The sequence below is a fragment of the Podarcis erhardii genome, assembly GCF_964252035.2.
Source record: "Podarcis erhardii genome assembly, chromosome: 5".
In the NCBI taxonomy this organism is placed as follows: Eukaryota; Metazoa; Chordata; class Lepidosauria; order Squamata; family Lacertidae; genus Podarcis; species Podarcis erhardii.
In genome coordinates, this window is record NC_138509.1 from 70,789,113 (window position 1) to 70,801,410 (window position 12,298).

The 12,298-nt window shown below is 39.8% G+C and overlaps 1 protein-coding gene across 1 annotated transcript in view; it reads right to left on the bottom strand.

The window, feature by feature from the left end:
- FARSB (phenylalanyl-tRNA synthetase subunit beta) overlaps positions 1 to 12,026 on the bottom strand; it is a 28,718-nt gene extending 16,692 nt beyond the window's left edge. Inside the window, exons 1-11 of the mRNA XM_081861582.1 lie at positions 11,876 to 12,026; positions 10,521 to 10,576; positions 9,712 to 9,866; positions 8,766 to 8,838; positions 8,112 to 8,227; positions 6,997 to 7,147; positions 5,489 to 5,597; positions 4,922 to 4,992; positions 4,103 to 4,164; positions 2,788 to 2,839; positions 2,167 to 2,228 (exon numbers count right to left, since the gene is read on the bottom strand). Of these exons, the coding sequence (XP_081717708.1) occupies positions 2,167 to 2,228; positions 2,788 to 2,839; positions 4,103 to 4,164; positions 4,922 to 4,992; positions 5,489 to 5,597; positions 6,997 to 7,147; positions 8,112 to 8,227; positions 8,766 to 8,838; positions 9,712 to 9,866; positions 10,521 to 10,576; positions 11,876 to 11,933 (965 nt within the window). The 5' untranslated portion in view covers positions 11,934 to 12,026. The remainder of the gene's footprint in view (positions 1 to 2,166; positions 2,229 to 2,787; positions 2,840 to 4,102; positions 4,165 to 4,921; positions 4,993 to 5,488; positions 5,598 to 6,996; positions 7,148 to 8,111; positions 8,228 to 8,765; positions 8,839 to 9,711; positions 9,867 to 10,520; positions 10,577 to 11,875) is intronic.
- Positions 12,027 to 12,298: the final 272 nt, after the last annotated feature.

A 12,298-nucleotide genomic window follows, 5' to 3' on the forward strand; every position in this document is an offset into this window, starting at 1 on the left:
GGGGGGGAAGGGGGGAAAACTCGGGAAAACTCGCAAGACATTTTCGTCTTGCGAAGCAAGCCCATAGGGAAATTCGTCTTGCGAAGCACCTCCAAAATGGAAAACCCTTTCGTCTAGCGGGTTTTTCGTCTTGCGAGGGATTCGTCTTGCGGGGCACCACTGTAATAGAAACAAGAACAAACCCACCCCCACAAACGAATACCCCTGCTTCCTCACCTCCTTCCACAAACACATTTAAAAGGGTATAGGATGTTAATCAGCCAAAGGCCTGGTTGAAGAGAAACGTTTTTGCCTAGCACCTGAAGGTGTATAATGAAGGTGCCAGGGTGGGGAAAGCCTTCCACAAATAGAGCCACTACTGAGTGACAGATTTCCTGGTAGCAATGCTATAGCTAAAGAAGTATTTCAGTGGAACAGTAATACAAGTAGAGAATGTTGGATGTGTTGGGATTCCATTCCACCCATTGCTGCAGACATGGGTTTTTTACCTGTCACATGTCTGTTTACATTCCAGCACAGATTGCTTGTGTGAGCAGAACTTCTGCTCTGTATTGCTTTTGTTTTTAGTCTCTCTCCGAGAAGGCAGCAAGGAGAGATACCATGTTTTCTTTGTCCTGATTTATGTATAATAAATGTGTAGTTTAGTATGTGCCTACAGCCTCAAGCCTCTTCTGTTGCGCAGTTCACACTGAGTAAAGTGTGCTCAAGTCTGCAAGCTTGAGTCACTGATGTACATCGGAGCAGAGGTCAATGAATCTCCGCATCGGCAAGGCTGAGGGGAGATGCTCCAGCTGGGGCCGAGCCAGCTGGCCTTTTGACCCCGATTCCGACTGGATGGGTCCATACTTGACTTCATTGTCAAGTGTTTGTCTTTGCTCCTCCTGATGAGGAAAACTATACCTTGCATTTCTGTCCCCAAATGAGTTCCACTAACATGACACATAGCAAGTGCTTTGGAATATCATGATATGGTACATGGTACCTTAGAATGTTTTTACGGGATGCTATATAGGTTTGGGCCTGCTCCTTGGGAGAAAGGTGATGGCAAACTTAGACAGCATCTTAAAAAGCAGAGACATCACCTTGCCAACAAAAGTCCGTATAGTTAAAGCCATGGTTTTCCCGGTAGTGATGTATGGAAGTGAGAGCTGGACCATAAAGAAGGCTGATGGCCGAAGAATTGATGCTTTTGAATTATGGTGCTGGAGGAGACTCTTGAGAGTCCCATGGACTGCAAGAAGATCAAACCTCTCCATTCTGAAGGAAATCAGCCTTGAGTGCTCACTGGAAGGACAGATCGTGAAGCTGAGGCTCCAATACTTTGGCCACCTCATGAGAAGAGAAGACTCCCTGGAAAAGACCCTGATGTTGGGAAAGATTGAGGGCACAAGGAGAAGGGGACAACAGAGGACAAGATGGTTGGACAGTGTTCTCAAAGCTACAAACATGAGTCTGACCAAACTGCGGAAGGCAGTGGAAGACAGGAGTGCTTGGCGTGCTCTGGTCCATGGGGTCACGAAGAGTCGGACACGACTAAACAACAACAACAACATATAGGTTTGGTATGGTTGTGTTTCAGTGATGCATCAAGACTGTGTTTCTCATTTTAAGGTTATGCATGTTGTTCAACCACTCCTTTGTTTTAACAAAGGGTGATATGTAAATAAAGCAGCAACAACAACAAATAAAAAGGTACAGCTTTGGAGCAACAGTACACATCCATTCAGAACTATCCAAGGAGAACGATTACTGAATGGTGGGTGCAACATTTATTCAGAGCACTAGTTGGCACTGTGGTATTTTGTAACATCATCATGATAGTTCTCTAGCCTGTAGCATCACGCACTGAGTTCATTAATATGTACAACAGACTTGAAGCTTAAATAAAATGGTATCTACGGCATCTGTGGCTCTACCAAACAAATTTTCATTCTGCTACTATTTTATTTTAGTTGGATTTTTTTGTTGTATTTTGATATTTAACTATATATCCAAAAAGTGGGTTATATATCATAATAAAATATGGATCTCTAGGGTTTAAGCACCTCTCTGTATTCTCACTAGATCCTAAAAATGTATGAACCTAACAAGCATTAAAAATGTGACACAAATGCTGTCAATGGAACTATGTGCACCCTTCAAAGAGAGCCAAGAGATTTAGCATACCTAATTCCAATTTTCTTATTCAGTATTTCAGGCTTTATCTTTTCCCGACGATAAGCCAGCTCCTGCAAAGAAGAGAGGGAGTTTTAAGTATAGAAATCAATTTTCTCTCTAAGTGTATCACTCTCCTACATACGTAATTAAAAACCTACAGGGCAGTTATGTGCCCCTCAGCACCCAGAAGAACAATCCAGAGCATGTTGGCGGAAGACCAGAAAGCCTACCTGGACAGAGTGAAGCAAGCTGCTTGTGGTGGCAGGATGAAGGTAGGGGTGGGAATGGCAGAATACACAGGCTGGTGCAACAGGTCATTTTAAAGTACTGGCCCTTGTAGGGAAATATTTAGGCTCCACTTCAGGTAGCAAAGCGTCTTGGGCTGGCACTGCACTTGAAGATGGTAAGTGGGACAGTTTTGGGGAAATAGTTGGAACATTACCCAGTAAAAGAACTTTATGAAGTGCAAGGGAACAAACAAGAGTTGATACCCAAAGTGCTCTGTAGCAGACATGCAAGCCAGGAAAGAGAAAATACGCCCTGTCTTATGACTCCTTTCAAAAAGTGGGTTCATCAATGTGTATTTATTAGTTTGCATTTATGAAAACAAAGCACTTCTGAAATACTCACTGGAAAATTGTAGCTTTTTCCATTAGGGTAAGTTACTTCTGCTGCTTCAACACTGGAGGAGGGAAAAGCAAACAATGTTCAACATGCGGAATACAGAAGACATGAACATTTTTGGTTTTGGTTTTAAGTGCTAAGGTTAACTCATGTGAAGTCAAATCAGTAATGATTAAATGGGCACAGGATTTAGGTCATGATATACAATCTGAAGACTGGATAAGACATTGGAAAGTGAATTTGAAATTTACGAATTGTATATTGTTGAAAGAGAATTACATGAAACTGATGTATAGATGGTACATTACACCAGTAAAACTGGCAAAAATGTATAGAACAGAACAAAAAAAACTGTCAGAGATGTAAGGAAGGGGAAGGTACATTTTATCGTATGTGGTGGGATTGCAAAATCATTAAAAACTTTTCGGAAATGATATATAATGAATTTTAAAAATGTTTAAGATTACATTTGTTAAAAAACCAGAAGCTTTTCTCTTAGGTATTTTAGGACAAGAATTGCTGAAAGAAAAACGGAATCTATTTATGTACGTGACAACAGCGGCAAGAATCTTAATACCTCAAAACTGGAAGACTGGAGAAGTACCATCAAAAGCACAATGGCAAGAAAAGTTGATGAACTATGTAGAACTAGCCAAGTTAACAGACAAATTGCGTGAAAAGGACAATAGTGACTTTGAAAAAGAATGGGAACCTTTTACAATATATTTGCAAAAGCAAGAAGAAGAAATGGTCTCGTTGGCTGGATTTAAATAAACATACAGTGGTGCCTCGCAAGACGAAAAGAATCCGTTCCGCGATTCTCTTCGTATAGCGGTTTTTTCGTCTTGCGAAGCAAGCCCATTGACAGCTTAGCGGATTAGCGCTATTAGCGGTCTAGCAGCTTTTAGCGATCAGCTGAGAAGCGGCTTATCAGCGGATCAGCTGATAAGCGGCTTAGCGCTTAGGAAAAGGGGGGAAAAGCGGGGGAAAACCGCGGGAACTCGCAATATTTTTTCGTCTTGCGAAGCAACCCCATAGAGAAATTCGTTTAGCGAAGTGCCTCCAAAACGGAAAACCCTTTCGTCTAGCGGGTTTTCCGTCTTGCGAGGCGTTCGTCTTGCGGGGCACCACTGTATTATAGTATACAAACAGCAGAATGTATCACTTGATGTAACAAACCAGAAATGGTAGTTGAGGGAAGTCAACAGGGAGGGAGAAAATTGGAAAATGTTTGTTTAATAATGTTATTGGTTATTTGTTATGAGAAAAGAAACTTAATACAAAATATTTTTTTAAAAAAAAAAAAAAAAGGTTAACTCACGTGAATGGCTTCTGACAGTATTCACTGAACATTGTGACAAGGATGTCAAGGACAATCTTCGCCTTTAAGAAAGATTATATATATATACTGTTTAGTTTCATGTACATATTTAAAATACAAGACTACAATGTTAGCTCACAATAAGATACTAAAGCAGTGTATCGCCTTTTAAAACTAACTGCTCCCCTCAACCCCAAAAAGTGAGGCAATAAAGAGTTACCCAACCCAATCCCGTTGGTTGAAGTCAACAGATTTTCCTGAAGATGAAGTGAGTAGATGCCTGTGGCTGGCAGACGAAAGCATCAAGTGGATTATCGCTCTAAAATTACAGTGGTGCCTCGCAAGACGAAATTAATTCGTTCTGCGAGTTTTTTCGTCTTGCGATTTTTTCGTCTTGCGAAGCACGGACTTTGGAAAAGCTTCAAAAATCACCAAAGTCTTCAAAAAACCTCAAAAAGGCTACCACACCGCGTGCTACGAGTTGCTCCTCGAAGTCAAGTTGCAACTGTACCCCCTGAATGCACGGTTTTAAGAAAAAGGAAACAAACTTGCAAGACAAAGGAAACAAACTTGCAAGACGTTTTCGTCTTGCGAAGCAAGCCCATAGGGAAATTTGTCTTGGATCTGGTGACTCTGTAAAACACCATCCTAAACTCTCATATGGACTTTGCCAAATATATATTTCTAGAGATTAATGTATGCTAGCAGCTTAGGTCAGCTTCAAAGATGAACCATTTCCAATTTACTTTGCAAATCAGAATAATACTTTCAGCAGAATTATACTGTTCAGCATCTTGCTGCTTTATCAAGCTTATTTACCTTGGTAAGATCTGTGGCTGTACATTCAATGAACACATTTCTGGTGTTAAGACTTATTTTTGTATGGTCCCCTGGAAAAAACAGATACAGACATTTGAAGTTGTTTGATGTTGCATGAGTGCTTTTATTTAAAATATGGGCAGGCTTCTAGACCTTGCCAATTTCTTACCCCATACAGCAAAGACTTCACCTCAACTGAACACTGAAATTAGAGTTACAATTTGGTCCTGACAGGCATACTGAGGTAATATGTACATTTCTGAACAACACTTTGTTACATTTACAATCTACATTTCATTTACTCAGATTTCTACACTTTTAAAACAGAGCTAATATTCTTCTTTTAATATAGATTTGAGAGAATCAGACCGTGAGAATAGATTAAAAACACTCTCAAAAACAGAAAAGGTTACTATGCAACACAGGTTTCAGCAAAGAGGTAATATCATAACTGTATTGGTATAAGCAAAATAATTAACTTCACCAGATCCTAACAGAAGAAGAAAGTCATGAGGTAGCAGATAGACAATACTAAATAAACACAAAATAAGAAAAGCACAATCTTACCATTAATTATCGGTGGCATTGAAAGCACAACACCATTCCTATCATAGATAACTGGGTAAAGGGGTTCATTTTCAATAATGTGTAGATAATGCCTCAGATGACTATCCGTCTAAAACAAATAAAGCAGAAATATTTACATTTCTTTCCTAAACAGTTACTGCAAGGTATCTGTGGGATGTGAAACATAGGAGCAGTTAAGTACAATATTCCTAGAGTGAACATGTTTGCGCATGGGGAAGAATGATTGTCCAGCCAGCAGGTAAACTTCCTGTTTCCTTCTGGGCTCGGACAGACTTCCACTGCATGTGACTAGAGGTGGGTGTGGCCTCACCTGTGCAGGTAATGACAAAACCACAGGGCAGGGCAGCCATCTCTCTCTCTTTCACCACATGCATCAAAGAAGCAACAACTGCTTAGCCAAAGATGCCCTCTTGGCTTCCAGCCAAGAGAGGACAAAGGGACTGTCTTCTTATGGAATAGTTTCCAAGTGTATGTTACTTTTCTAAGCTAAGTCTGCCTTCTGGGATCTGATTGTGAACAGAATGTGAGTAAACTCTTTTTATACTTTTATAGAAGACTGTCGTGTCTTATATTTTATGAGGGAATAAGGGGAAAATACCAGAACAGTTATTATAGAGGCTTTAGCGAACCTGAGCAAAACGCACCCGCTGCAAATTTAAAAGAGGGGAATGTTACTCTGCTGAAATTGTGGAACTTGTTAACACAAGTTGGATAAGGATATAATCAAACAATATATCCTCTCCTGCATCCCTGAACATTCCCACAGTATCATCCTGCGGTTGTAGCAGCATGATATTATTTAAACAAACGTAAAACATAACACTGCTGCTTCTAACAGATGTGTTTCATTCCTAGGACAAAAAAAAAAAAGAAAAAACATATGCTTAAGTTTCTCCAGAGAAAAAAATGTGAATTGAGCATCATTATGTTTGGTTCACCAATGTAACGTGCTTCCATGTATTTTGCTTCAGTCATATTTTTCTTAAACTCCCTATCAGTTCCAAAACTGGTTTCCTATGTAGTATGGGGAGCTAATTGGGGGGGGGGGGTGAAATCTCATTGTACACAGAGAACTAGTTGCATGATCTTCCAAATTAGGGCAGTCCAAATTTTCATACCAAGTGGGCCACAAGAGTAGTTCAACAAACACTGGATTAAATTTCCATATCATAAATTAAAAAGCTCACAATATATGTAATATTAATATACATAAATAATATTGTGTGTGTGTGTGTGTGTGTGTGTGTACACACACATGCACATGGAACAATATAGTTAATTTATTAAACAAATTTAATACACAAATAAATGTGCTTTCATGAATGACACAAAAATATATTTTAAAGGCTTTAAGATTTTTTTTCTTGAATGCCGCTGAGTGCTGCCAAAAAAGGCCTCGCAGACCACCCTGTTCTAGACTGTGAACAATGTGTCTCTAGACCTGCATTTTTCCTAAAGATACATCTTATAGATTTGTAGTCACCTACCCTGTACAGATCCATGATTTCAGAAGCATTGTATTCCTTGTCCTGATTCAAAGGTTTGAATTTAATTTCAGATGGTGGCTTAGCTGTGTATGTAAATGGGCCAGAGATTGTGTCAAGATCATGGGTACCAATTGCTACCAATGATCTTTTCCTATAAAATGAAAACAAGACAAATTAGCAATGAAGATTCCACCTACTCCTGAAATTCCTCATTAAAATATACAGATACCACAGAGGGGAACCAGGCAGAGGGCCTTCTCAGTAGTGGCACCTGCCCTTTGGAATGCCCTCCCAGCATATGTCAAGGAAATAAGCAACTATCTGACTTTTAAAAGACATCTGAAGGCAGCCCTGTTTGGAGAAGTTTTTAATGTTTAATGCTGTATTGTGTTTTTAATATTCGGTTGGGAACCGCCCAGAGTGGCTGGGGAAACCCAGCCAGATGGGCGGGTTATAAATCAATCAATCAATCAATCAATCATCTTTATAGAAATATTAAATCACTTCTGCTCAGTGGTCCAGCTGTCTTAAACAGCCTTCAATGTTACACAATAATATGCATATCAAAAGAGACCATTAAAAAAAAGATTTATCCAAGAAGCTTCTCCAATTAGCCTTGATTTTTTAAAAAATAGCTAATTGCTTTAAAATATAATGAAAACACAAAAGACCACCTTCTTCTTCAATCAGAACTTTTCCAAGAGATTGATTCAGTTGCTCGTCCCCCACTCTTGCTGCTGTGAGGCAGCACTGTATCTGAACCCAGGCTCATGGCTTTTTTTTTCTCTCTCTGACCAAACCATAAGCAGTAGCAACCATTTGTTCTTGGCTTACTGCTCCTGGCTTGCTTGAGGAAAACAAATTGTGAGCTCAGGATTGGGTGTTAATGTCAAACCAAACCATGATGTAGCTCCTAGAAACATGGCAAGGGAGGAGTGAAGCAGCAGTGATTTGCACACTGTACACAAGATTGTTGTGTGTCCGCCTTTACATTATAGTGAAGCTTAAATATGGTTTTACACAATGTGTGAATGCTGCCAATGACTGATAATTCATCATTTAAAACAACAACAACAATGTAATTTGTTCAACTGTATGCATTATTGCCAACTAACCTGCATATATTTTGATGTAATTTTTCTTGTAGATCAATAAGGCTATCATAGCGGTTCTTGTCAAGAGTTATATTACGAAGCACTGCAGCCACAGCATAAGGACGGACTTGAGTAGTCTGCAATGTGTAAGGGTGCATTACGAAGATTAGGGAATTTGACAAAGCGGGGTGGGTTCTATTGTGCCACTAGAAAGCAATCCCAAAACACAGAATATCTTGCAATTAATTTTCACTTTGGGGGGTGGACTCCACAAAGAAAAAATTACCATATTCTATCATGAAACTCTACCTAGGAGCAAGAAAAGATTGACCAGAATCCAAAGAACCACGGAATGAGTTCTGGGATCCCTCAAGGATGCTTTACATTTGCTTTTTATCAAGGGAACATTTCACTGAGACAGTACAAACTCCTTGCTTGGGGTTTAAACTGTGCCAATATTCACAGTAAATGACATCCAGATTAATTTGTCCTCTCACATGCATATATTCCTGAAGACACACGGTGACCAAAAGCCTTAGTACGGCTAACACCAAATTTTACTTTAAATCCAATAAAGCATAGACTTCAGAATTCCTAAAGAGAGGCCCCATCATCATCACTTATGACAAATATTCATTGAAGTGTTATGTTGAGATGTAGTTGTGTTTTATTTACCTCTTCAGTGATGGTCAGCTTTTGAATTTCACCATTAGGTGGTGTGATCTTCTTGTATCTTGGAGCCCTAATTCTAAAATATTAAGCATTGAGATTAACATTCAAGAACAATTTTTACACATATACAAAAAAAAAAGTAACAGCACTGAACCATGGATCCATGTTGTTCTCCAAACAACATATGCAACTCCTAAATACGGAACTCCCTTCTGCCACCTTCTAGTCAGCTATGCATACACATGCACATAGGACAAGAACCAGTCTGTGCCTTAAATATTATAAATAGAACCAAACTTTAAGTGTTATTCAATATTTTAAAGCATCTAAACACAACTGGAAACAGTTGGTACCTTTTTTTGCTAGAAAGTATTAAAGTGCAGAGGTTGGGTGCCCATCCATCATGGATGCTTTAGTTGAGATTCCTACGTTTCAGGGGATTGAACTAGATGACCCCTGGGGTCTTTTCCAGCTCTACAATTCTATCATTCTATGATTAGAGAGTAAGTCTTACTGGATTCAATAAGTGGCTGAGGAAATGTGTGTAAGATATAATGGGTGCTACTATGAACACATTATTTTGCAGGAAAATGTTGCTCAAATATAAACAGATATCCAATGAATGCGAATACAAGTTACATAAAACAAATAGAACAACAGAGTAAAATCACCAAGTTTCTAATAATACTCAACTTTTCCTTGAAAGCATTAGAAAATAGTGTGAGTTGGACTTAAGAGTATGTGTGCAAGTCAATGCTCTTGCTTCCTAACACATTGCAGTGCATTTGGAGTGCTCTGTAGATATGCTTTACTTGCTTTAGAAACTTCAGCATCTACAGCCTAGTTACACAAATGCTGTTCAGGAATAGAACAAATGGAAGTGTTTTACCTCAGCCCTTATTAGTAAACCAATAAAACAGGTTTGCAACATCTCCAAATACTAAGGTACCTTTCTTTAAAGACCTGAAGTCCTCTGACGAGACCTTCCAAGCAAAGAAGGTCATATCGGTTAGCAGGAACATCAATTTTATAGAGAATGATTTCTGATGCACCCTCAGCCTTTTCACCACCTTTCTCTTTGCTTATTATTTCCTTCTCAGAAGTCTGAAATGAAACAAGCATAATTCACAGGAAACTGTTTTGAAATCAGTAATACATATATGGAAAAATAAAATGAGTTTGGTTAATGTGACTTTCATACAAACATGCAGATCACTAATAAAACACAGTTGTATTGAAGTTTTAAAAAGAAATGGTTGTCTATACTAGCCAGAGACATACAAATGTTTGACAGCACAACCCTAACTACTTTTACTCAGAATACCAAATATGTTACAACTATATTTTTAGCAAAATTTGTATAGTGAAGCAACTACATAACAGTGACAAGCCAAAGACCTTTTTAAAAAAAGAAGTCTATAAATTCTACTGACAACTAATTGCAGTCATTACTCATTAACACACTATTAAGTTTGACAGCAAAAGAATAATACTGTACAGACTGGTTTTTCAGACCTCACCATTTGGAGGAACTTTTAGTTATTAACTTACTATAATCAAGTTCAACTACAGCCTGAACTTAGGAAATATTATATGGAATAAAAAGTACTAAAAGTATAGTTTCACTATACTAGTAGGCTGTTCATTGAAGAGGGTCCTAAATATTCAGGAATAAAGTTTTGTAGGATGGATTACACAACAAATGACATAAATTAAATGTCTTTGCAAGTAGATATGTTAATAAAAATAATTACTTACAATTTCATCAAGTTCCAATCCAAACTCAAAGCATAGTTCATCAAATTCTTCATCCGCTGGAAAGGAATTTGTTTCATTAATTCTGGCATGTGCTAATATTTACAGTAAGTCAAAATGGTTCAGTCCTTGAAAAGGGTAACTGATTTCACCTGCTCGGTTGCAGAAGGGGCCAGAAAGTATATTAATAACTCCAGTTCTGCAAAGTATCTAACTTCCCACTCCTACCTTAAAACATTGAAGGTATCTATACGTAATCTATACATATCATTTTGCAACTTGCTATAGTATCTCTCTTTGTGCTTCCTAGCATAGTAATTTAACATATGGTTACTAATTGCCAGTTGACAAGTATGCTTATCAGTTACATATAACCTCCCATTTGTGTTCCTCATCTAGCCCTTTTCACACTCTATATTATACCTCTTTCCCTCTTCATTGTGCTAATTACATTTACTACCTGTGCAGTTTCTATTATAGAATGGGAAAGCCCACAGCTACCATAAACAAATCTGAATCTAAAACAACAACAAAAGGCACATGAAGCTACGACCTACTGCCAAGTATGTACAGCTGTGATTTTCAACCACTGGTACCTCAAAATAAGAAGATGGGGAAAGTACCCCTGGTGTTGAGCCTGCTTGCAATGCAAGGGGCTGGACTGGATGACCCTCAGGGACCATTCCAACTCTATAGTTCTATGATTCTACGAGAACAAGGGCTGGGCAAGACGCCTTTTGCTTTTCCCAATTCCTACAGTTGCATGAACAGATCATAGCTGTCAACTTTTCCCTTTTCTTGAGAGGAATCCTATTCGTATTAAGGGAATTTCCCTTAAAAAAAGGGAAACGTTGACAGCTATGGAACAGATCCAGTCCAGGAATTCAATGCTTCCGTCCTTTGGCTGTGGAATGAATGAACCAAATCTCTTTCATTCCTTCTACGAAAGGTAGAGGCACGCCTGCGATTTCAGTCTGACCCGAAGCTAAAGGCATCTTAACAAATTAATAATAATAATTTATATATATATATATATATATATATATATATATATATATATATATTATTTACACCCCAGCCACTCTGGGCAGCTGACTGGGGCACGCGCACAACCCACCCACCAGGACCCAGCCTCTCCCTTCTCCAGACCCCACACCAACCGACAGACCTGCAGGAGCCTGTCCTTTCCCTGCTTTCCCTTTCCCTGCCAGGGACCCCCAGCAGCCTCTCAAGGCCTGATCCTGGACACATTTCCCCCAGCTCGTCTCCCTAGATTCCCTCGACGTCGAGGGATGCCCAAACCCCGCTGGCGCGAGAACCACCACCACCACCCTCGGCCCCCGCCGTTCCGCACTTACTGTAGCTCCTGCCCAGCGCTTGGAAAAGCAAATCCCGCTTCACGCTGACAGTCGGCATGGTCGGCAGACGAGACGACGGGGCAAGAGCACCTCACTGCGCGTGCGCCAAGCGCGCCCCTGCAAGCAAAGCCCTTTCGCCGGGTCGGGCCTTCTTTAACGAGCGCTGTCTAAATCAGTGCCTGATCCGCTCCGCGGCGCTCCGATTCCTCCCAGCTCGCCCGGCTCATCCAAGCGCATACATGGGCTGTCATGAAGATAGTCGAGGGGCTAGATCATTATCGCGACACCTCCATCAGCAGATGGGAATTCGCCTGCTGTTTGGGTGACCTTTGATCAGGCAAGATGCAGACAACTAAATAACGTTTGCATCAGCAACACGCTCTGCCCATAGACCTATGGAGGGTTGGAAGTGAATTGGCAGCC